Source organism: Bidens hawaiensis, unplaced genomic scaffold, assembly GCF_021521415.1.
Source record: "Bidens hawaiensis isolate Kalapana, Puna unplaced genomic scaffold, B.hawaiensis_p1.1 tig00009577_1, whole genome shotgun sequence".
Taxonomy (NCBI): domain Eukaryota; kingdom Viridiplantae; phylum Streptophyta; class Magnoliopsida; order Asterales; family Asteraceae; genus Bidens; species Bidens hawaiensis.
The window spans coordinates 483,414-510,096 of record NW_027491716.1 but is presented as its reverse complement, the minus strand read 5'-3'; the positions used below and the strand labels follow the sequence as shown (position 1 = coordinate 510,096).

Genomic DNA, 26,683 nt, shown 5'->3' with positions numbered 1-26,683 from the left:
AATAACTACATTTCATCTCAACTCCATGCTTTGTCAACTTTCCTGGTCTCTTGGGATCTTCATGTGGATCTCTCTTTTGATTTTTCTTTGGTTGTCCAGGCATAGCTTTGACTGGAGGTGGGTCAAGAGGATAATATACAACTGGTCAATACTTTTCACTAGGCAAAGGTGGAATTGTGAACTGATAAGACTTCAAGTATTGCTCCTTAAGGTAACTTTCATGAACAAACTCTTCAGAATTCCTTTTAATAAAACCTGCCACTGCACATACATGCTTACATGGTATACCAGATAATTCCCACCTTCTGCAAGTACATGTTTTGTTACCTATATCCACTGAAACATCATCAAAATCACTTACTTGAAACACAGTAGGGGATGATGGGAATACTTTACATTTATGGGCCCAATTTTTCTCTTTATCAAGCTTCTTTTGCACCCTAGGACACACAATCACATCTTTTTTTAACATTTCTGTGTACCTTATAGTCAGCCTACTCATTACTGAAACCCTAATATCCTCTAACATGTCAATGATATGCTTAGATCTTGCCTGAACTATGGTTCCATTGAAGGTCTCTGCCATGTTGTTGATTATTACATCACATTTTGTAGGAGTGTCAAGAAAACACCTTGAAAAACATTTAGGGTTCTGTTTGACATAAGCTTCCATTGCATTAGGTGACAACTCTAACATATCCTTGATAGCAACATTGTAATCAGCTTCAGTATAAGCCCTGCAAGCCCTCCAGTAAACTTCCTTAAACTCTTCACCCTTGTACTGTTTATGCCAGTTTGCAAAGATATGCCTAGCACATGTAACATCCTAAAATTTTAATGATGAATAAAGGAAGTTATGTTTAGTGATTTCGCGTAATTAATTAATATCGGGTAAGGAGCAGGTCTTGGACTTGGATTAATTGAGATGGGTTAAATGAGAATGGGATTTCAGGGATATAAATACCCCCAAAATCCCAAAATATCTTCATTTTTACCATACTCTCTAACACTTCCAAAACACACACACCACGCACCTCAACCGCCGGCGGCCGGAAGAGAGAGGCGAGATCCGAGAGTGTGAGAGAGAGAGACTAGTTGTGATTAAGCAAATAAACAAGACCCAAACAAGCTCAAAAAGGTATGATTCTTGATCTTTGAAGTTTAAAGATCCGAGCTTTTAGTGTATAAACGACCGAAAATGGTCGGGAAGCGTAGTGGGTGATGTTGAACCGTAACAAGGGTGTTAAAATCGCTCGAAATGTTGGACAGAAACCGAAACTGCGGCTATCTGGGCAACTTCGCCTTCATCTGGGCAACTTCGCCTTCAAAGCGATGAACTTCGCCTGCAAGCCAAGTTCGCCTGATGAACTTCGCCTGCAAGCTAAGTTCGCCTGATGGCAACTTCGCTGTAAAGCTAAGTTCACCTAACTGGCAACTTCGCCTGAAGCTAAGTTCGCCTGATGACAACTTCGCCTGAAGCTAAGTTCGCCTGATGACAACTTCGCTGTAAAGCTAAGTTCGCCTAATGACAACTTCGCTGTAAAGCTAAGTTCGCCTGATAACTTCGCCTAAAGCCAAGTTCGCCTAAATGGTAACTTCGCCTAAAGCCAAGTTCGCCTAAATGGTAACTTCGCCTAAAGCCAAGTTCGTTTAGAAAATAAATTAAAAATCTAATGAAAAATGTGTTAAGACAGTTAATGGAAATAAAATTTTTCCAAGCTGACCTGGCAGCTCGACCCCAGCCAGGGGCTCTGCCCCTTGGACCCTGCTAGGGGCTGCCGCCCCTAGACCCCGCTGCCAGGGGCGCTGCCCCCGGACCCCCGTTCGTTGTGGGTCATATAAAGATAGAAATACATTATGAGAAGTGATAGTTAATTGATACGTATACTTGTTATACAGTCAGCCGTGCACAACTGAAGAAAGGGATTACGATTAACGGTGAACGTAACCGTGTTCAGGTGAGTTTCTAGCCCCATTTATGTGTTACGTTTTCGGGGCTGTGTGCATACTCAATATGTTTGTTAATACACTAATCCTAAGAGATAAGTGTATGCCTTATGTGGATAATGTGAAATGTATGAATGATTGCTTGATGGTACGTGAACGATCTTCGGATATTGCACGTACTGTCAGGTTGTAACGCTATGTATAAGGTAAGTATGTTATGTATGTTTATGTGTATGAACATGATAGAGATAATAGAAGAAAGAAATGATAATGTATGGTTGTATGGTTACGAAAAGGGTACCGAGCCCTAATAATACTCGAGGTATGATGTATGGTTGTATGGTTACGAAAAGGGTACCGAGCCCTACTAATACTCGAGGTATGATGTATGGTTGTATGGTAACGAAGAGGGAATCGAACCCTTCTAATATTCGAAAACTAGGGACCAGACCCTTATAATATCTGTGATGATAGGGACCAGACCCTTATAATATCTGTGATGTTAGGGAATCGAACCCTTCTAATATTCGAAAACTAGGGACCAGACTCTTATAATATCTGTGATGATAGGGACCAGACCCTTATAATATCTGTGATGTTAGGGAATCGAACCCTTCTAATATTCGAAAACTAGGGACCAGACCCTTATAATATCTGTGATGATAGGGACCAGACCCTTATAATATCTGTGATGTTAGGGAATCGAACCCTTCTAATATTCGAAAACTAGGGACCAGACCCTTATAATATCTGTGATGATAGGGACCAGACCCTTATAATATCTGTGATGTTAGGGAATCGAACCCTTCTAATATTCGAAAACTAGGGACCAGACCCTTATAATATCTGTGAGGTTATAGGGCGAAAGGCTCGTTAAAAAGTATGATTATGTATGTAAGGAAAGTATGAAGGTAAAAATGAACGTATAATTATGTATGTAAAGAAAGTATGAAAGTAAAAATGAAAGTAAAAGCACTTAGGTGTATATGAAAGAAAGTTAAGAGATTAAGTATGAAATGTAAGAATGTATTATATGATTATGTGATTAACTAGAACTCACTCAGCGTAGCTGACTTTTAGTATGCACGCAGGTGAGTAGGATGAGGCAGCTCGCTTGAGGAGACACATGGCACTGAACAAGAATCTGGCATCTGAAGACTTATGATGTGTTAATTTTAATGCTTTAATGTGAAAGACAATGAATGTTTTGAGACAAGTTATGAATTATGTAATGTTTTATGAAAGTTTTATATTCCGCATAAATGTTTTAATTAACTCTGATATTTAGAACTGTGTTTATGAGTAAATCCAACACGAAAGTAGGGTTACCGGTAACGGGGCCTTACAGCACAGTTTTTGTGTTCAGCATTCTTCCACACCAAATGTACAACATTAACCAATCCCTATCATATCATTATAAATGTTAGAATGTCTACGTAAATGTGACAACTAACATACCTAAAATATAGATATACCTTTTGTTGGTCTGAGATTAGTGTCCAACCCTTTCCACCATCACTGACTTCCAGACATTTCCTCAGCTCATCCATAAACCACTCCTAACTGTCATTATTTTCACCTTCAACAACAGCCCATGCTACAGGATACATCTGGTTATTTGCATCCCTACCTACAGCAGCCAGTAAAATACCTCCTAGAAAGGTTTTAAGAAAACACCCATCTAGGCATAAAACCTTCCTACAACCTGCTAGGAATCCCTTCTTCAAACCATCAAAACACACAAACAACCTGAAAAATAAACTCTAATGATCAAGATGAATTTAATAATTTATTACTATCTAATGATGAAAATGAAATTGTACCTGAAGAAAGACTTCAATGATGAAGATGCATCTGAATCCTCCCTTAGGAACCCTGGTGGGGCAGTTAGGAGTTCAAATGTTGAACTTGGGTTAGCATTCCTTAAAGCTGCTATGTATGATGCAAGTTTGCTGTAATGGTCCCTCATGGACCCATGAAACTTCTTATAAGCATTCCTTTTGGCGTTATAAGCCATCCATTTATTTATGATCACCTTATACTTTTCTCTAACAGCTGTTTGAATGTCTTTAGCAGACCAGTTTGGTTTTGTCTTGAACATTGGCAAAAACTCATTAGCAATGAAGGTAGAAGTCAATTGTCTATTCCTTATCATGTTCCTTTGGTAGTTGTGCTTGCCCTTTACTCCTTTAACAATATAACAACTTTTGCCCTTATGAAATGAACAATACAAACTAAATGGACACCCTTCCACACACTTGATACCTAATCTCCCGCCTCTGTTCTTGTTACTGTCACTAATGAATAGATTTCTACCATTTGTCACAGCATATTTTCTAATAGCATCTTTAAAAGAATCCCTACTAGGGAACCTTATTCCAACAACCCACTTGAAATTGTCCCACTTAGTTTGGTTACCTACGTATGGAACATCTTGTCTGTACTTGTTTCCTCTGATGTTATCATCTTCACTCTCTCCAGGTGAGTTAACATCACCATCTGAATCCTCATAACTACTATATGTATCTAAATATGAGGGCCCTGCATCAGCACCTCCTTTCAAGCAGTCCTCAACCAATTTACCAGCATCTCCAGATTCTTTCAAACACTCCTCAAGCACCTTCTTTTAGGTTGCAACAACCTCGTCATGTACTTATTTTCTTGCAACAATTGACTCTCTCAGTTCTTCATCATTAGATCCATCATCATCCAAATTTACATTGTAAGACTCATCATCAGAATCATCACAATCTTCATCTGACTCATCTGAGCTACTACCAATTGGTGGTGAAGTATTTATAGTTGGTGGTAGTTCAAATTTGGTAGTTGGAGTTAACTGTCTTCTTGCATTAGCCTTGGTGATGCCTACTTGTTTTCTTGCTGTAAGTTTGCTGTACCTCCCAGGGCTCAAGCAAGATCCAGTTTGTGTTACAGAAATGGTTGGCTGGGATTGAAGGTTAGTATGCACTGTTGGATGAGATAGAGGGCTAGTGGGTTGAACAATGGGTTGGGTAGTGGGTTGGGCTTCAGTGTTAGTTGGCTGGGCTTGAGGGTTATTGGGCTGAATAATGGGTTGGGTAGTGGGTTGGGCTTCAGTGTTAGTTGGCTGGGCTTGAGGGGTAGTGGGCTGGGATTCAAGGTTACTTGGCTGTGGTTTCGGTTTCCTTAGCTTTTCAGTTTGAACGTATATAACTAACCTTTCATGAGCTCCAACCAAAGATGCCATCTCATTTACTACTCCATCACTATCTAACAGTTTAACCCGACCATCACCAGGTATCAAGCAATACAAGAACAAATCTTCTTTCTTTACATATGAACCATAATCCATTGCATAACCTAGTAGCTAAAAATATGAAAGCTTATCAACATCTAACCCTAATGATGTTGTTTTTCCCCCAACATACCTTAATCTTGGAGGATTGACATCAAATTTCCCACCAGTCTTGAAGTCGATTTTGATGTTATCACCCATCGGAGTTCAATCGTCGAGCAATTAGGGTTTGTTCTTCGTCTAAAGAAATTAGGGCTTGTTTTTCGTTGAGTTAAAGAGGAATCTGTTTTGTTTTTTGTTTGTGTTACACTTAAAAAGATCTTAATAATCCTTAATACACAGTCAGCCGCCACGTAAGAAGTTTTTTGACAGCTGGGATGGCCACGTCAGCAAATCACTAACAGAGTTAACATCCATTAGTCGCGGTCCGTTAAAAACAAATACATCAATAGTTGGGACGATCAGCAGGCAAGTGTAAAGTTGGGACTGATATTTACCAATAGGGCATAGTTGAGATTATTTAAAACCAATATTCCTAATAATAATAATTAACTAACTAGGCTAACCTACCATGCATGTCATACAAAAATTAAACATATATTGGAACAAATTTTGGTTGAGGAACTTGAGGTGATACTTTCTCGTTTTGTGGATATGATTTCTACTTAATTATATCTCATTTAGAGCATTCACATTAAACTTATATCTTCTCTGTAATATAAAGTATAGAACAAAGAAAACAACTAAAAGCTCTCTCAATTGAAATCTCTATAATACAGTAAATTTTGATAAAAGAATAGTGTCCCTCTATTTTAAAAGAGTTTGTATATATTCATTAATCTATATAATTTTATGAATGTATATAATCAAGAATATATAACAATAGAATAAGTGTTTGTGAATAAAAAATAAATATAAAGATGGGGAATCGGATGTATGATATTTTATAAAAAATAAATGAATTGAAGGAAAAATGTGATTGTTAGTTAAATTATATAGACAGAAATAAAGACACAGATAAAAATGCTCTTACAAAATAAAAATAAATTCGCATATTATATTTTCGAGTTTTCATGATGATATGTTTTTATATATTTCGATTAAATTCAAAATCGTTACTTGATTTAATATTAGGGCCTGCTGGCTCGATGTATTATTGTTAGTTTCTAATATTATAGCTTTTCATGGTCCCAATGCTTTGTCGGACTTTGAAAGAAAACGAATTAGGGGTTGAAGTTTGAGGAGGGAACTAGAAAGTGGTCGGAAATCCATCTGTTTTTCAATTGTTTTAGGATGTAAACAAACGTTGACATTCACATTAGACTGTTCGCTGTGACCCGCCACCCCAGCCGCAAGCGGCCTGGCGCGAGCCACGTCGGCCAAGAACACCGCAACACCCAGGTGCGACCGCCCCCGTGTGTAAGCGGCCGCGATCCGGGTAGCGGCTGTTGCTCCTTTCTTTTTTCTTTTCTTTTTTAATTTGTGTCAAATTGATGAAGAAAAAGTGGAGAAGAAAGAAGAGGCTGTATACCTAATTTTTTGCAGCAAATCATTGATGAAGAAGAATGTAAAGTGTGACCTAATTTGTTTCATATACGGGCTTTATTTTTAATCATAATTTCTACCACAATTCTTGACCAAACTTATTAAGTTATTTTGTATTACTTGTCCCAATTTTGTTTTAGATGGTTTAATAAATAAAAAAAATATTTATATATCATTTTCTTTTATTAGAAAATTTATTTTTATTTTATATTGTTATTTCATATTTTCGAAAACAAAAGAAAAGAAAAAAATCATAAAATTAACTGTGAAACCACCGTTCGCCTAAACCACAACACTCAGCGGCTTTAGTGGTGGCTTCAGCGAATGTCCAGTCAGTACTGTATGGCACAATATTATTGGATGAATTCAGAGCAAGGCTTCAACGACAACACATAGCCTTAACTAGATTTAGTTTTAACCACTAACTATGGAGGCTGTTGAACGGCCGCCGGCAATGACAACAAACGTCGGCCATAAATTTTATAGCGATGGCGAGGTGGTACGACAATCAAATGGAGAGATTCTACAGTTTTGTCACAGGCTACGATTGTTGATTCAAGTCGTTAAGCGACAGTGGTGGATACAAACCGTCAAGAATCGACAATGATTAGAGGAGCTAGAGAGCCGTGGAAAAGTGGAAACCATGAGGTGAAGAAGTACAACACATGGCAAAAACTTGATGAGATACAACACATGCATTACACAGTTGCACAACATGCTTAAAAATTTGGACGTTGAAGATAGTGATTGTGTGAGAGGGTTAAGACTTAAGAAATGGTTTTTAATATATATATATATATATGGGAGATTTCAATTAAGAATTCCTTTGAGTTTTAAGAACTTAGTGTAACGATTTTTTTTTTGAATTTATATATATATATATAATTACTTTTTTTAATAATTATGATTAACATTTAGCAAATTTTAGTATTTTAAACCTAAATAAGTTATGAATACATTAAATAGAAATATGTAAATGTATAAAGATAGTTAAACTTTGGTGTACAATATTATATTATAATATGTATTAAAAAGTAGATTTTATTTCTCTCATAATTTTACTATTCAATTTTATGTTTTTTCACTGGTTAATGGTGCTAGATGTCAGCCATACGTTGGTCTACTTTTTATTTCCACAAAACCACGATAAAGCCCGTTAAAAAAATGTGTGTCAATTAAATACTTTTACATATAGTTTTTATTAACAAGTTTAATTTTTATTGAGAATATATCATATAATTTTTATTAGGAATTTTTACATATTTCCTCTTTCTAAACCTTTGAAATTACATATTTTCCCAAAATACAAGTTTTTAATGCAAAATATACAATGTTATTTAAGCATGGTTTAAGAAAATATGTAACTTCAAAATTTAGGAAAGAGAAATATATAAATGCCCGTATTATTATGTATGAGTATATCATATCTTTTAGGCCGTTTAATAATGATGTATGCAATAACTTTTGTTATCTTTTTATATATTAAAATTTTAAATCACATGGTCTAAATTTTTTTATTTCAAATTTTAATGTGCCTCAAGGCGCAAGTTAATGCGGGAAACACGTATTCACAGTTTAACAATTTCACATCTATCTTTTCTTGTAAAGTTATAACAACTCCGTCACAGTGTGCGGAATTTGAATACTAGTTCTCTAAAAGAATCGACTTTGTTGTTACTTTAGAACATGGTAACAGGGAACAAAATCTTACCAAGACAAACTCCAGAAAACAAAGGGTAATTGGAAAGTGACACGAAAATATGGAGTAATTGGCAAAATACCAACTTTTCTTAAGATTTCTTATATACTTTGGTCACAAAAGTTCGGTGTATATACTGTTTAGAAAGAAATGTGGTTATCGTTCTTGTGGTTTGACCATTTTCGTCCAATGGTTTTAATTTTCGGTCTCCGTCAAATAGTGGTGTTTTCACGTGCAATTAAACATGCCCCGACTAACCACATTAACTTTGGTCGTTAAACCCATTATAGTGCCCGTCACGTGAGAGGCAATTTTGTTCTTTTTCTCCTCAAGTACACCCTAGCTCTAATTCCCAAATCTCATTTTCATCTTTGTCATTCTTTCATTCGTCTTCCACAAACCCTACACGAACAAACTAGGATTACAATTAATCTCTTGTGGCTTTGATCATGGCGCTTAGTCTCCGGTGGCTTCAATCTCCACAAAGATTAGCGCTTACGATATTTTTCATCGGGGTCAAACTTATCATGTGGAGATCGAATCCACTAGAGACTAAACGCCATGATCGGGACCATCAAAGATGAATCGTAATCCTCGTTTGTTCGTGTAGGGTGTGGAAGAAGAAGAAAGAATGACAAAGATGAAAATGAGATTTGAGAAATAGGGCTGGGGTTTATTTGTGGAGAAAAAGAACAAAATTGTCTCTCACGTGAGGGGCGCACTGATAGGTTTAACGACCAAAGTTAACGAGGTTAACCGGGTCAGGTTTAACTGCAAGTGAAAACAAAACTATTTGACTAAAACCGTAAATTTGAAACTATTGGACAAAACCGCAGTCGGCCTTCGTATGGAAGGTTACCTTGGAAAATTGATGGGCTTGGGCTAACAATAGCTGATCCCAGGCATGTAAAGCGGCCTTTTGTCATCGGGGCAGATGGGGTACTCCGGGTAGCCTGGCTTTATTTATTGGTCGCTCAAAAGAAAAACTTACGTTGTGTTCCCGAGTCTTATTAAACGAAAGAAAGTAAAGGAAATGGAGGGAAAGAAGTGAAGTGATGTGTTCCTCAAGTTTCATTAATGGAAGGAAAGGGAAAGAAAAGAAAGAAAAGGATAAACAAGAGAGATGAAGAGTAAAATGGGTAGGTGTGTTTTTTTTTCGAATAGGAAAGAATTGAATGGAAAGAAAAAGAAAGGAAAAAGGTAAAAGAGGTGAAAATGAAAAAATAAGAAAAAAAAGAAGAAATAAAATGATTCTCTCCATTATCTTCTTAACTCAACTCAGGAACACAGCTTTAACTCATATATAAAGTATAATTATTAATGTCTATATAATGAAAACTTATTCTCACTATAAATGTTTCCAACAATTATTAGTTGGGGTCGGTTATTTTGATTTAGTCTTAGGAATTAGGATATTTTTAGTTTGTGTTTTGGTATGTTAAAGACTTTGGCAGAACCTACGTTATAACAAGATTGCGAAATATATATTACGTTAGATTCATATATACACATATAAATATATTTCATCGTGTTAATGTATGTATATACATACAGTACAGTATATAAATATACACAAATATAAACATAATTCTAAAGTTAACCATTTAGAAAAGGCAGATAAACATGTCAATATATATTTTATTATAACACAAAATTTACAAAAAAAGGAAAAAAAAAAAAAAAGACAATAAAAGGGTAAAATGTAAAACTGAAATTATTTATAGTACGTCTACCAAATTAATGATGAAAGGAAACTTATATATTTGGCCATCTAGAACCTTACCAAAAGATAACCTATTTATTTGTTAAACGCAGCCATCCTAAATTACAAAACCTTGATTATCTTTTTTAACGTATTTAATTTGTGTTTTCTCCACCATCTTTCTTTTCTTCATAAGGAGAAGAAAAAATTAGCTCCATACTATTGTTGCTGCTACTACCAGAATTGAACATGGTATCAGCTAGATCCGTCACTCTCGGAGACGATGGGCCTGCCTCGTTAGCATTTGGTTGGCTCCTGAAAGGTTGCACATGCATGGTAGGATGTGTAATGCTATAAAGATCTTCAACCGACTTTTTGATATCTATGGATAACCATTGGGGGAGTGACTGTGAAGTCGGAGGAGCTAAATAGGTTGGCGTAGAACTGGTGGTCATCGCCTCTGGTAGTGGTGGTGGCGGTGGAGGCATAGACGGCGCGGTAGCGGACATGGTACATGTATGATCACCCCGATATGTTACTTCGAAAGTGTAGGGGTCATTGTCAAGTCTTTGGACTTGTTTTTTTGCCGGGCAGTTGTATAACTTCTGATGGGTACATCTGTAATATGCCCTGGAATATAAAGGACTAAAATGTTAATATAAGTTATGGAATTAAATATTTGAAATGTTGAATATTCAAAGGATGGTAAACAACTAAACATATGTCGTGTCAAGAGGACCACCTCGTACACAAAACCTTTGAATTCAACCTATTAAAAAGGTCGCTCTTAACCCATATCGCAATAACAGAAATTGTGGACTTTCAAGATTTGTGGCAAGAAACTTTCAATCTGAGGTGTAACACTCAAAATTTGAATATGATTAGGAAACCCGACAATGTTTTTTACTTTTCTTTTTGGAATTAAACATTGATCTTTAAGGATTTATATATGTTAACTTTTATATACCTTGGATATCTAGAACCTAGAATTTCTTTTTGACCATATTTTCTCCAAGTATACCCATCTTCCGGTGGAACTTCTGTGTTTCCCATTCTAGGAGCAGCCACTCTTATCGTTCGTCTATCTGCTTCATGTTTTCTGCATTTTAAAAATGATAATAAAACAAACATTAGCAAATAAACATTTTGAAAATCGAAGGGTTGTTTTACCAATTTAATGAGGACAATCGGTATTGCTAATTTGTTAATGTACTAGCTGATGGATTAGACAAAATAAAACAGTTTGTTTTAAAAAATCGATAACTGACTATTGATCTTGCCTTCTATTATCGGCTTTAACCCATTTACTACTAAGCCGATCAATTAAACCAATGAATCTCAAACGGCTTGGTTTGGTGGTGTAGTTCTCATAAACTTTTACAAGGGAAATTACTAATTACTAATTACAATTTTCATGTTTACATGTTCATATGTATTAAGCTTTTGAATCTTAAATAAATATATTTATCTTTTTTTATCTTTCGTGCATTTATAGATTCGCATCTTTGACATGTAGGGCTTACGTAGGACCCATTTTAAAAGATTTAACACAAGAAAGTGCATGCATGTAAGATTTTGTGGAGTCCTCCTTTCCCTCCAAATATGAACACGTTGAAATGTTTAACTAAAAGCATGATTTAAACATATAAAAAATTAACTAACCAAATTTCTTCAAATTATAATTTCTCATTACCTTCTTCGTGTTCGTTGCAACAACGAATCCATAGCCTCCGCATTTCCACCACCTAATTCTTGGCCAACAATAGTTTGATCAAACCTTTGTTGTTGGTGTTGAGCCAGTTGTTCATGCACCACCATATTCATTGCATGTGAACTCCTCAGCCACTCGGACACCGATGAGCTGCCACCAACCTCCATTGCAGGTGGCGCCTGATCATGGTGCCCATAGTCCTGCACGGCCATTCTCAACCGGTCCCTCACGTCAGCGAAAACCTTACTGATATGATCACATGAATTAATAAGTGCATGTGGCTCTCTTGTCATGTTGGGTAGGGTTTTCTCAAGATCATTAACTAACTTACACCCTTCAAAGATCAAAGAAGCAATTTCTTCCATTAATGGCAGGCGCTTTAATTTTTCGGTTTCTATAAAGAATTTAGAGCGTATACAACAAAAATGATATGGTGTAGATGTGATGATTTGTATATGTATATGAAGAAAAGAATTTGAAGTAATGGGTAAAAGGGGTTAAGAATAAAAGAAAGGATTCAAAGTATTTGTAATCTATTGGATACGTTGGGTTGAGTTGACTCGGTCATGGTCTCAAAAAATATTGGTAGCTTTTTGAGTTGGGTCTACAAGACGACTTGGTATGGGTGAGGAGGTCGTTTGACTTATTATTTGGTGGAAGAATTTTCTAACTTTGAAACACATGACTGGAAAATTTGTTGCTCTTTCACAACTCAATAATATTTTTTAATTAATTCTAATCATTATTGTGTTCCCAAATTTGGGTAGCAAATAGTACAGAGCCGTATACGTTTGTTGGTAAAACTAACAAAAATGGGTCGAACGCTAATATATCTTATCTTCTTTTTAAGATTTTATAAAATTTTAATATATTAACTATAACATTTTCAAAACAAATGAGCAAATCCGTTGTAAAGGCCTATACCAACATAAACACATTTGTCACGTTTCATGGTGTGGGTAATCTGATTCCCTACAAATTACCGACTGGCCATCAACATATTTTACCATGGATTAATGACAGACGTCTTTAGCGATAGAATTATCGACGGATAATACTCGGTTCTCCAGTTGTACATGGTTACATCCAATTATACATATTGATAAAAGAAAATGGTTTGATGCCAAAAGCAATTTATTTAAATTTTTTAATGATTATTATTTTACATATGTGTGATGAAGACATAATTTGAATGGTAGTTTAGTTGTAAATTTTTTTTGTTATTTTCAGTTTACCATTTGTTTTCTTCTTCTTATGTTTTGATTATTCTTCTTTAAATGCTAAATGGATTTGTTAAATTATCTTTTTTCAAATGGCGACTTTCTTTTGTTTATATCATCACAGTTTTTAAATTGAAGAGTTTCGTTGTCTTACTCTAACTAGACTATGCTATTTTAATTGGGTCCACATTGGCTTTTGTGTTGGCTTGGACGTTCCTCCAGGAATCATACCACCGGCTGTCAATTAACAGTCGTTGTGCGATAAGAGCAGAACTCTCTAGCGTAGTTTATGATGGGATGAAAATCATGGCCGGCTTGGGATTCGAATTGACAACCTCACATGACTTATCTCAAATACTTCATTGCCGTAGTTCATCAAAAGTGACAAGTGAAAATTGAACTTGGATCTCCACTGGAAACCCAGTCCTTCCTACCACTAGGCTACACGTGATGTATTTTAACTTTAATTTTCTTAAATAGGTTAAAATTTTAACTTTAAATTTAGTTGTTAAATTACTTTAGTGTCACGAACATAATTAATACTGACCAAATTTGCGTCAACTACCAGCTGAATACATGTCGTTTTAAATATATTTTTTTGTCATAAGTTGGTGTTTACTAATTTATTTGTTGAATTTACTATCGTTATCGTAATGAACCTAACCAATACCGCATCGCACCGACATAATTAACCAACGCAGCAGTCTTCTTACCTAGTTTAATTTATAAGGGCGTAAGCTTTAAGTGCACTTTGTTTGTATGCCCTGCTTGTAATTCATTTGAACTGATTCAATTTTACTTATCTTTTTAAGTTTACTTGTTATCCGTAAGCACTAAAATTAAAACTCAAATAATTTTTTACTTAAACGGGTTAAAACTTCCACCGCCACTCCTATAAATATAGTTTGATATACACCGACAGCTTCATAAATGAAGTACAAACTATATGAAAATGCAAACCATTGCAAATTCTTTGTAATAACCAAACGGGTTACATTCATGAGGCCTACAACGAAGTTTCCAGGTACTATAGAAAATGTAGCATCAAATTTTTGTCTCATTTCGCAACGTGGATTATTCTAGGTGCTAATGCTCCACTGATATTTTGAGAAGTAAAAGAATTGAAACTAGTAATTGAAAATTTCCAATTTTGGAATAAAACTTGTAAAAAAGTTGATAATAGAAAAGGTTCAAATCTATTAACGTAAATCTTTGATGCATTTGGATAACAAAATTATATTCTAATTTGGTTTGAAAATTTGTAACATAAGTTATAGTGATGGCAGCCCGCCAGCGTGCGACAGTTGTATATTCTGGCGACCGTTATTATTGTGGCGACAATGGTGGTTGCATGGCCTTGGTTGTGACTTGTGAAGGTGATGAGAACGGTGATTATGGTAGTTGTGGTCGTTGCTTTGAGTTTGACGGTGAAAATGAAGATGATATGCGACAATGAAATTGGTAAAAATGAAGATGATATGCGACAATGACATTGGTAAAGGACAAGAAGCTTCCAACTTAATGACTTATTTAGTTGAGTTTGTTTAGTTGAAACTTGAAAGGAATGTTGATTACTTGAAAACGAAATTTAGAGAATTAATTCTTATTATTATTATTATTATTATTATTATTATTATTATTATTATTATTATTATTATTATTGTATCCCGCTAAGTAAATTATCTCTTGAATTCAGATTGAATTCTGATAAATTCTGTAAATCAAACATACAAATAAATATAGTTTAGATTATGTTTTTTATTAAATTTCAACAAACCAAACATCACTTTAATAATTTTGAACTTTTAGTTTTGACGATAAAATAACCATCATGGTCTTGAACAAAAGAGTACACTTAATTGGAAAAAGAGGCTTGAGTTCCAAACTTCCAGAATCGGAAAAACAACCTTTTTGGTCAGACATATTTTCTTGAATGGAATGACGAAAGGAGATCGGTTAGGTTGACAAGTTTTCAATTAACTATTCAATTATTCATTACGGTTATTTTTTACACCAATCAATCTTTGTATTTGAGATTGAGTTTTGAAAATAATTTTATTAGCTTTCTCAAAAAGTTTTTTTTAAAAGCCAAAAAATTGTGGCTTTTAAAAAACTGGATTTTTAAACTTATCAAAAAATCTAAAATGAAAAAGAATTTTTTTTATTGTCAAACATTCTTTTTTAATTTGTTGGCTTTTTAAAAACTAATAAGTTAGTTTTTAAATTCATTACTAAACATGCCCTAAAAGTTAATTTTTTTTTTAAATTCATTATTCAAATAGATGCATTTAAGAGTAAATTCCGAAATTCTACTTTATAAAAAGAAAAGCCAAACTCAACAAAATGTTCCTAAAATCCAAAACTTTCAAAAATGTCCGGCTCAAACATGTCGTCGACTTATTTTTTAGGGTAACAGAAATAGCTCAGTTGTATATTTTTGTCTGGAGGTGTGATATGTGGGTGAAAGAACGTGTGTTAAGTGTTTAATTGGTTATATGTATCGAACATGAGTACTTTGAGTGGTTTTATATTTACGGGTGCTCGGAGCTTAAAGAAACTAATTTGAAGAACTTAGGATGGCAAGAGATCAAGTTACGAATGAAGGAGAGCAACCGGGGGTTCGAAACGATGAACAAGCTTAAAGAAAATGAAAATTGGTGACCTGCATTGTAGCAGTCGTAAGCTACGGTGGCCAACCCGTAGCCTACGACGAACTAGTAGGCTACGGACTTCAGGCTCTGCCTTACGATTTCTATTTACTTCACACCCACCGTAGCTTCTGGTGGTCTGGCTGTAGCTTACGACGGGCTTGACGCATAAGTTCGTTTTTTGGGTTTTTCTTCCATATAAAAGCCCGGTTGAACCTTAGGTCGAATATCCTTCATACCCTATCATCTTTGGGCGATTCTGGAGCCGTCTTTTACCATCATAATACTTTCAAATCACCATAATTAACCATGCTTTCATCCTTTCGCATCATACTTGAGTTATTTAAGATGAAGATGCAAGGCTAAAGCTTTTGTGACCATCTCCGGGCGTAGGGTTGTATTGTGTTTTGGATTTTTGGTGTTTCAAACTTTGATATTGGATTTAGATTCGGTTAATCATTTTGTTAGTCGAATCTTTACATTTGTTTGTGTGATTAAACAGTTTTTCATAATTGAATTTTTAAGATTTTGTCAGTTAATTGGTTTGAGGTCATCAACATTTAGGATTGAGTTCTTATCGTCATTGACCTGTTTGTCATTAACCATAGAATTGATTTCATTCATCAAAACTTAAAACTGGTAATCAATTAAATTATTATTTAGCTATGCCAATTATTCGGATTAAGTTCTAATAATCAACAAAGACAAATATTTAGTCTTTTGATTATTTATTTAAACAAATAGATTTCCAAATAGGTTTAATTACTTGTTCAACTTGCTTCACAACCTGAAACCTGGTGATTGGTTATTTTTCTCATAATTGTTTACAACTAAAAGTAACTTTGTTTTCATTCAACAAATCTTTAAAATTGCTTGACATCATTGTACACTTAGTTAATTATTAATTAATAAATGATGAGTTTGATTAACACTTTTCACTGATTTCATGTGGATTCGAGACCTTACTTACCCTTGCTAGTGAATGTATTTTACAAATATTTTTAATTGGCATTTCGACATCGATTAGGCACCGGTAAATTTTGGAAGTGTAAATGGGCACCACAACGGTTTCTCAGTTTATGTGTGCCCATCGTCGTTCTTTGCATAAGTTGGCCACGTCGACGTCAATTGATTAGTGGAAAACTTCTTTAATATAAAATATTAACTTATCTCGAAAACATATTCGGGAATTAAATATCCAAGTATTAGATTACAATTACTGTTTCATTTTATTGTAACATTTTATTAATTAAATATTGAGCCATCTTCATGTAGCGGGTATCTAATTCTATGAGTGACTCTAATCTTTGCTACCTGTGTTAAACTTTATATCCTGAAATGTTGGGGAAAATACATTAGTGATATGATGGTGAAAACATTTGACTCTAAAAACTTTTAATAAATCTTTTAAATGACAAGATGGTTTTCTTGTACAAACTTAGCAAGAACGTCTTTTATTCATGAGATTGTGTCACTGCTATACACACATAATTCAAAGGTTCTCTGAGCCACACAACTCATTCAAGAATTGGTTGTGATTGTGCCACTATATATCCAAAAAGGTTGAGCCGGCCCTGCCATTCACCAGTTAGATTAAGAGGTTTTTGGTAGAAAAAGTAATACTAGAGGAACAAGAAGGTCGTAATTCAGTGACCAAAATGGAAACAGAAAAAGAAGATAACAAAGAAATAAATCAAATAATCAATGTCGTGTTATTAGGTGATCCACATGTTGACATCTTAACTGGGCATCATTACCAAATGAATGATGTACGTGAAACAAAACATCTGTTATTTACCCACAATTCCATATATTCTTAAGAGATCATCTGTTAGTGTAGAAGAAAAAGATGTGTGTTAGTACTTTAATTTTATCTTTATTATGTATTCCCAAGCTTGATTGAATACGTTGTAGTGGTTAAACTTAAAACTTATGTTGACAGCATCAAAGAATGACTGCAATATAATGTCAAATTCCGCTTGAATACAAGTTCCATATACAACTTATGTATAGGAAAGTATTTAAGTTGATTAATAAATTTTGTTAAATTTTATAAAAGTAAAACCTCATGGCCAAGTAAGTAGTGAGCGCTGGTTTTGACGTAATATGAATCTAACTCTACATGCAACTTGCAGTTGAAATATGATTGCATGTGGGAATCGGACAAATTGTAACTTTTGGCAACTATCAACATAATCAAAGTCAACCACGCGTGTTGATAAACACCCCGAATGAATTACAAAAGTGAATAGCTTTAAGCAAAAATAAAGGAAAGATACGACACAGCTTGTTACCTGTTTCTCTTCGATTTCAATGTAATCTTTAATGAATCAAAAGTATATGACGCTAGTGAGAAAGCGGGATTCAACTAAAAAATGGGTGTTTTTGTAAAAAATAAAAAAAAACTAACAAGAGGCGAATATCATAAATCTACTACCTTGTGGCTAATTTGGAAGCAAAGGAATGACCAGATCTTCAAAAGGAGTCTTTTTGGTTGATTGAAACTCAGATCAGGTCATCGCACAAGGTTATCAAGTGGTCAATTTTGGTAAAGTCGTCGCTCTCTTGTTTCGCAGCCTAGGTGTCTAGGAATTGCTCTTATATATGTAATAGATTGTTGTTTGCTTTGTCGTCTTGTTTCCAGCTTTCCACTGAGGGCGTTCAAGCCACATATTTTTATATTTGAGTTTGTTGTTCGAAAGAAAAAACAGAAAAGAAAAGAAAAAAAATGTCAAACATCAAAACTGAAAGTCATAAAACACCTAAACAATCACTCGACCTCACATTAGAAACTACAATATACCCGACATATATAATTCTTATTGGTACAAAACTCGTCATATAAAAGCTTCTAGACGAAATGCAAATTTCAAGCTTTTAGAAAAATAAAACATGAAACGAGTAACTACAACTATTTGACCAAACAACTCTTTTCAAATAAAAGTTCCATATTCCAGTAATGGCTTTATAATGGTTTTATAAAGCATGGAACTATATATTTAATCTTTTTGAATTAGGAATGACAATGAAACGGGTTTGATACAGGTACCCGGTTATAAATTTGTGTCTTATACATGCCCAATAATCTTTGATTAAGCGTAAGGTGATTACTCATAAGATATGAGGTATATCCATTGACACTTTCAACTAATTTCTTTTATTTACCATTTTAAATTTTATATAATTTATAAAATTATGATAAATTACATATATATATATATTATATCATCCTCACTATAACACTATTAAAAAGTGTTTAAAATATGTTGAATTTCATTATATTATAGATCTCTAAAGATAAGTTAATAGTTTATATCATAAAAATACTTTTAGAAAATATATATTATCAATTACATATTCGAAATGAAAAGTTACAATTTTCACACATAAAAACTACTTGAACGAAATGCTAGTAGACGAAGGCTAACGGAAACCATAAATTAAAAGTTTTTGGCATATTGTTAGGAGAAATAGGCTTATATTTTCAGGTAATCGAGCTAGGTACAACTAATCGGTCTCATATCGGTATACTCATCCCAAATACTTTGTGTTTCGGGTTTTGCCCATCGGGTTCGATTGGCATCCCTAGTTTGGATTTGCAAAAAAGTTTTAGATAAATTAAATAAATATGGAGTAAGATATAAACGAATCAGTAAATGGTCAAACCATAAAACCGGTCAGTACCATTTGCGGACAACCCGAATGAAGATTTAAAAGCAATCAATTGGATTGGCTGAGTTGATGCAATCAGTCTGGTCAGTCCATTTTTAAGTTAACAATTTTATAAAATATCACAAATTGTAACTGATAATTGGCGTTTGTATTATGTTGTATATTTGTTATATAATTTGTAAATAAAAGCACATTTAACTAAATTGGTTTGATAATTATATTCAAATTACAGAGATAATCGAGTGGACCAATGACATGTTAGTAATTTAAATGTCCGATAAAAGAAGTTATATTTAAATTTGTCTCCTCACATGCTAGCAATGGATGGTTGACAAAATTATCCACGTTCCCCAATTCCCACTAAACATGATTTATTGGGTCATTCAATATAATGTTGAAAGAATTTTCCGTTTTGCATTTTGCAAGAGAAATTGAACCCTAGTTTTCCAAGATAGTTGAATCTTACGTAGAGTTCTAGATGATATGTACTAAAAAGAAAACCGCCGACTATTCTTAAAATATTATTAGGATCATGAACGATGGGGCCTTTATATTATTAAGCATTTTTTTACCAAAGGATTTAGTGACCATAAGGTTCTGGGTTCGAATCTCACAAGATGAGGTTTTTCTCAAATATTAAGTTTTCTTCTGAATTGGTGGCTTGGTGGTGGATATGATCGCGTAGTACCACTGTGACACGATGATACTCCAGTGGTCCGTGAGTGATCCAAATTAGTCGTTTAAAAAAATATATTAAGCATTTTGGTTGGTCGTATACTTGTTATTTAATTTACTATAGTATTAGTTTGAGCTTCTCGTGATAAGGAGTTCATTTATGTTTTTGTTTTTTAATCATTTTTGCTATTTTAATTTTCTATAATTATTTATTTTATTTTGTTTTGATTTAATATAAATGTATTAGTTTCTTACGTTCATTATACTCTTTTAACATTTGAGCTCTTTCAGTTGAGATATGTAGGATTTTTAGATTATTAACGAACATGAACATGTTGATTTTTTAATAAACAAATATGAACACAAATATTTGTCTTATGAAAAAAGGACGGTTGATGTAGATGTGATGGTGGTTCATACATGAGAGGGGAGGTTGATGATGGTGAGTGGCAATCGGAAGTTAACCGGTGATGGATGGGATAAACCGGCGACGGAAAATATGTAGAGGGGAGAAATTAAATTAAGATTTGACAATGAAAGTGTTTCACAAATACATGAGACTTTATAACTCGTTTAAAGGTTATCCGGGTTTGGTGAGACCTATGACCCACGAAAATTATTGTTTGATTATGAATGAATTTCACAAATAAATGAGATAATATAACTCATTTAAGGACTATCCGGGTTTAGTGAAACCTGTATCCGCAAATTCATGTCAAATGCATAGGAAGCTTCAAATCATAAATCAAGCAATCTGATAGCTTAAGAGGATATGAGAAAGCAACCGGAGAGTGGCAGATATGATTATTTTTGTAGGCATTTATATAGATAGATTTATATCTTGGTCGTATAGTAAATTACCAATAGCAAAAGATAACTTAGAATCAGATTTTAAATACTAGATGAAAGTGTATTACGTGATTCTTGTAATTACAACTTATTTTTTATTTTGAAACGAATGTCATACAAACAATAAACTGTAAAGGAGGGTCTCTCTGATAACCGATCCAGCTATAAAAATAAAGACTTTAACCATGTTTTAAAATTGATTATGAAAATATTAGCACTACCTTTTAAGTGGTGGTGGAGATTCAAATCGAAATCATCAAATCTTTAGACCAAGGTGGTTAAAGGACGCACTACAAAAAGATGTCGGGGTTATTTTCTTTCCCATTTCATGTCCTTTGGTTTATAAGTAAAACGAAAAGGGGGTAACTTCATAGAATACTAATAAACTTTCATAAGCGTTTCAATTAGGTCACTCAACTTTAAAAAGTATTCCAATTAAGTTACTCAGCTTTTATATTTTATTAAATTAAAGGTTTTAACATGTTTTTTAGTCTTTTTCTTTTTTGTTTCATATAGGAAATCTTTTTATCTTTTTTTTGAAGTTGACGTCGAGTGGCGACGTGGATTTTATTTTTTATTTTTATATTTTAGTATAATTAACGATTTTTAAATTTTTTTTAAATTTAAGTACATATATTGCAAATTCCGACCCCCACATCTTATCCTCCATCTCTTTCTTAACGCACAAAAAAATCGGTGAGAATCGATTTGAAGATTTAGTGCCCGATTTGAGGAAAATATACATAAGCTAGTGACCTAATTGAAACACTTTTGAAAGTAGGTTACTATTCTATAAGATATTCCCAACGAAAAGTCACGATCTAAATTGGGCGCTTCGGTGTAATATTTTTTGTATGTTCATGATGCCTGAATGCCAATGGCACCGGTCACTTTTGTAATCTTGATCTAATTTCTTGCAATATAGTTTTCTAATTTCGTTTATATATATTATTCACCGTCGTTCAAAAAGTAATTTATTTGTATTTATAATTATAATTATAATTATAATGTCGCGTCCCTTTTCTACATTTGTAAATTGCATAATATATTGTTATTTAAGGTCAAACGACTCAAAGCTACTAGAACTGTAGTTTACCATGACCCATGTATGTGTAATCAAAAGGAAATTTTTGTCCTGCGGGGCCCAGATAAACTATAATTTAACGTTTCCCAAAATATGAATAAATATTCTTTTATTGTTTTATATAAGAATATAAGATATAAATCTAATGCTCTTTAGTTGATGGCTTTAAGGTTTCAACTTAGATTAACCTGTTTTTATTCATCAATAATCAAAAGAATTAGTGATAAATGACATGTTTTAAAAAATAACTAGTAATCTCAACCCGCATTTTGCAATAGAAAGTAGTGGAATTTGATCTGGACCAATTCGACTCATTATGGTACCGGTATGGTACTAACAGACAACATAACTTGGAAATATTCAGTATCATTTTCAGTCATAATTTCAATATGATAACCGCTTTTTGAATATTTGCTTTGGAATATACGGCATTATATAATTATATTCGAGAGGTACCTGTGAGTAAGATGATGAAAATCTTCAGAAGCATTTGATATGCCACCTGACACCTGAAATAATATCAATAAGTTTTTCTTGTTGAAGACAACTTATATGAGTATTTCTTATATTTTGGGATAGTGTTAGTCGTTATGTTGTATATTTGGAAATTGGCCTCCCATATATGAGTTCGCTCTACCAGAACTATGCAGACATGCAGAAAGTTATGTTCTATAATATCCTAGGACACCAATGGTTTGTCACTCTACATTTGTGGCTATTCTAACATATGTACCAATGGCCCGTGTGAGGGTAAAGCTTATAGCGAGCTTGTAGGAGTAAAATTAACTTCTAGTGATCATCAATGGTTTTTTTTCCTTCACCTTTTAGTGTCCTCCATAAGTCAAGATGATCATCGAATCATCGATGGTTCGGTTTTCCCGCTTTTGGCCTCACAGAGGTGACGGCAGAGTTGTTTTTCCTGGCTAGATTATTTGTCATGAAATGAATAACATCTCGAGTTCTATCGAGGTAGTGTGCCCGAAGATCTCTCAAGTGTTTCTCAAAAAATTTCCAAATCAAAATGAAGTTACTTATTATTATAATGTTCTAAGGATCATGAAGTAAAGATTGCCTTATAACTTAAAGAGATTTAAAGGTTAGCTTAACATGCTTAACCACATTTCTAAACACCAAAGTAATGACTGTGTGACCACTAGTCAAGACATTTTCTGGTAATTATGTTCTATCATCATTGTGTGAATACGTAGAAGTCTTAGAACTACAGCATCGTATAGCAATATCATAATTGTATAGCAACTAATAAATGAAGTATTTACCTTCCATAAAACGAATTAGACTGTTTAAGTTTACTGAGTTGATACAACCTGTATCTTATATTTTATTCATATAATTGGTTTTCTTTACGGGCTTACATATAAGATTGCGTTAAATCAGCTAAAATGTTTGTTAACAAATTCTGTTATAAAGGCCGCTAAATACTCTAATATTGGGCTAAAACATTTAACAGGCTATACCATGTGGCCTTGGTAAACAACTAAACATAGGTGGGAAGACCTAATTAAATAATTTTGAAGCAAATCCGATCTATTTCAAAAACATACATCGTCTCTTGAAAAATGACGGTACAAGATGATTTAGGGCATCTAATATATAGGTTAAAAAAAGACGGACAAAATCAAACAAAATTAGGGGTGCGCATAATTAGGGTCAGACCGAAAAAACCCGAAGAACTGGCCTGAAAAAACCCATAACCGGACCGACCCTATATCTTGGCCATTGTGTTCGGTCCTAATTTCTTGCCAAATCGGTCTTGGGTCGGTTTTCGGTTCTTTACCCGTGTAAACCCGATCCATGTAGCTCTTTGTTAGTCTTCGTCATCCATACAACCATCCATTTTTGCCTGGCTTTAGTATTCTCATCTTTATCCAAACATCATCAACATCATCTTCCTAGTCGTCTTCATATCTGTAACCATTTTCTTGTATGATATGAAGATCAATTTCAAACTCCTTACATCGTATGCCAGTCTTGAAAATGTTACAAAATAGTCGGCGGGTTATCTGTTCACTTTCGTTTAATTAGAAATTGAAAACTGCGGTTAGGTTTCAGTGTGTCTTGCTTCAAAACCAAAGCGAACAAATTAAACTATAAACTAAACCACATTAAACATGTCTACATGTTATTTGATTTATGACCCAAACTCAGCACTTGGCCAAATGTTTCATGCCTATATATATTTCAATAGACACGCTAGCAAAAATTTTAGGCTAAATTTTTTTATTTTGGGTCAATTTTTTCATGTCCAAAATTGTTGAGCCTAAACTTAAGCTAAAAGCTTGATCATAACTGAACTGAGCTAACACAAACAGTCGATGAACATAACCAAACGGTTCTCATTGAAATTCCGGGTTTGATTTGATTTACAAATTAACTTTGAAATTTAAACCGTTGAACCAAATAACTATCTTTTGTAAAGAGCTCTTATAATAACTATTATGATCATGTGATTATTATTTTTAAAATTCTTTATTATATAATTATTTTGTTAAAATTAAGTTCCCATAATTCCATAAACGACGTCGTTTTTTGTGAAAGCACATAGCAAGTGGGCGGTTAGGTAGAATTCACAAAGAGTTCAACTACACCTATCTACAAGACGAACACGTGTAGCCATTCAACGGCTGATATTTGTGCCACGTATGAAACCAAAATCTCTTCCCGGCATTTAAAGTTCAACAACACTTCATTCCTACTTCCGAGCACGTTGGTGAGTTCACACATTTATCCAATTGCTTATTCATAAATCATAATCTTCTTGTTATTTAATTAAATTTTGTCTTGAGATTGTAGATCAAGAACAAGATCTAAAGATGCACCACCATGGTCGTCCTCCACCACCACCACCACCACCTCATCATGATAATGCATTGGTGTCACTTTGTTGTTGCCCATGTATGATGATCTCTTCATTATTTGGGATGTTGGGAAGTTGCATCTCTTGTCTTTGTTACCCGGTTCTTCACTGTTTTGGATTGGATCATCATCATCATCCTCCACCACATCATCACCGTTTTTAATGATTGAGATCGATGTTCTTGGTTTACATTTTAATAAAAGTTTCTAGGCTTTTGGATGGATATATGGTGATGTTGTACTAAGTTATTGTGAACCAAATCTTTGAATCTTGATTGTTGTGTTTTAAAACCTAATGTGTTACATGGTAATTGATTTCTAGGGGTGCATGTTTCTATATGGTGGTTGTGCAGATAGATCTATTTAATGATGTATGGCGATTACTACCTACCCACCCCCTCTCTTCTTTAAAATTGATGTCTTTTAAAGTGAGGATACTTTATTATTTATTATGATTATTATTGTTATTATTATTATTATAGAGGGTATCGTGAGCCAACATGTGTGGGAGCAAGAAAAGAGCGGTTGGGTTCGCTGATAAAGGCGTATGTTCGTTGTGCAATTGATTTATTTTTAAAAAACAGAAAAACCTTTAAATACCCTACAACTTTTTGTTAAAAAAAACTTATAATACTTTGTTTATTTTTATTTTTTTAGCATGTACAAGTTTAGAAATAAATATATGTATAATATCTATTAATGACAATGATTAATTGATAGTTCAACATATTTCTCACATTCACAATTTCACATCATGTTATAAGAAGTGAAAGCAAGAGTATTATGCACGTGTGTTGCTAAGTGACATACTTAATTTTCATCTTCTTATGACCTATCCTCTTAAATCAAAATACCATTCATAGGATTTTATTTTCATGTCATTTAAGTTCACTTCTCTTCTTAGGTGTCCCATATCCCTCTTAGACTTGCTATAGAAGCAATATTCACTTCTTTAAAACCTATACAGGCTCTGTGTAATGGGAGAGAGCGTCTGGAGAAAAACAGTTCCTTAGACGGGTATATACAGTGGTATTGTGAGCCAGATAATAGGCATGAGGGCAAGAAAAGAGTTGTTGGGCTCGTTAACAAATGCATATATCCGTTGTGCAACAAGCCCAATAACTCTTTTCTTGCTCCCATGCATGTTATCCAGCTCATATATCACTCTCAATCTCCGGCTCACATAGCTGTGGCATTGCGTTCAATGAGTGTGGGGCTGATGTGGCGCCCCTCTCTCTAAGCTCTCCCCATTACACATAGCCAACTTGTGTTTCAAATATAATGTGTGCGGAGGTATGTGGTTTTTATTAGCCTCACTGGAAATCAACTAATCTCTTTAAGCTAACATGGCGGGGAGGCGACAAGTTTTGAGCTAATATAGTAGGGATGCAACGGGTTTTGAGTTAACCTGATGGTGAAACGACGAGTTTTGAGCTAACATGGCGGGGAGACAACGAGTTTTGAGTTAACCTGATGTTTAGACGATGAGTTTTAAGCTAACATGACGGGGAGGCAACGGGCTAAGAAATACGTAGTCTCGAACTCCTAACGTAGAGACGACGACATGTTAATAAATGGACAAAGAAGGAATTTAAATTGTGTGAAGACATACTTATAATTTATCTTTATAAAAGGATAGTTTAGTAATTTTATCTAAATTAATTTATAAGGTAGCGTTTGGTATGCAGGAATAAACTGTGGAATGGAATGACTCATTGTGAGGGAATGGAGAAAAGTGTGTTTGGTTGACCAAATGAATGAAAGGACTTATTACCTAGTCCAT

General features: G+C 34.1%; 3 protein-coding genes across 3 annotated transcripts in view; 1 reads left to right on the top strand and 2 right to left on the bottom strand.

The window, feature by feature from the left end:
- LOC143533045 (putative LRR receptor-like serine/threonine-protein kinase IRK) overlaps nt 1–26,683 on the top strand; it is a 223,692-nt gene that overhangs the window by 147,055 nt on the left and 49,954 nt on the right. The gene's annotated exons all lie outside the window — the stretch shown is intronic.
- LOC143532992 (uncharacterized) lies at nt 146–3,497 on the bottom strand. Its single transcript, XM_077027889.1, has 3 exons — nt 3,423–3,497; nt 3,294–3,350; nt 146–826 (listed from the first exon to the last, which is right to left on the bottom strand). The coding sequence occupies exons 1-3, from the start codon at nt 3,495–3,497 to the stop codon at nt 146–148; spliced, it is 813 nt and encodes a 270-aa protein (XP_076884004.1).
- On the bottom strand, nt 10,323–12,243 carry LOC143533019 (WRKY transcription factor 55-like). Its single transcript, XM_077027906.1, has 3 exons — nt 11,861–12,243; nt 11,135–11,266; nt 10,323–10,797 (listed from the first exon to the last, which is right to left on the bottom strand). The coding sequence occupies exons 1-3, from the start codon at nt 12,241–12,243 to the stop codon at nt 10,323–10,325; spliced, it is 990 nt and encodes a 329-aa protein (XP_076884021.1).

Excerpts from the sequence above, each read along its gene's own strand:
- LOC143532992 (XM_077027889.1), bottom strand. The coding sequence starts at position 3,497 with ATGGATGAGCTGAGGAAATGTCTGGAAGTCAGTGATGGTGGAAAGGGT. Across the intron at positions 3,351-3,422 it reads TAATCTCAGACCAACAAAAG|GGATTGGTTAATGTTGTACA; the intron begins GTATATCTATAT and ends ATGATATGATAG. Across the intron at positions 827-3,293 it reads CTGAACACAAAAACTGTGCT|GATGTTACATGTGCTAGGCA; the intron begins GTAAGGCCCCGT and ends TTAAAATTTTAG.
- LOC143533019 (XM_077027906.1), bottom strand. The coding sequence starts at position 12,243 with ATGGAAGAAATTGCTTCTTTGATCTTTGAAGGGTGTAAGTTAGTTAAT. Across the intron at positions 11,267-11,860 it reads TTGCAACGAACACGAAGAAG|AAAACATGAAGCAGATAGAC; the intron begins GTAATGAGAAAT and ends TTTAAAATGCAG. Across the intron at positions 10,798-11,134 it reads CTAGGTTCTAGATATCCAAG|GGCATATTACAGATGTACCC; the intron begins GTATATAAAAGT and ends TTTATATTCCAG.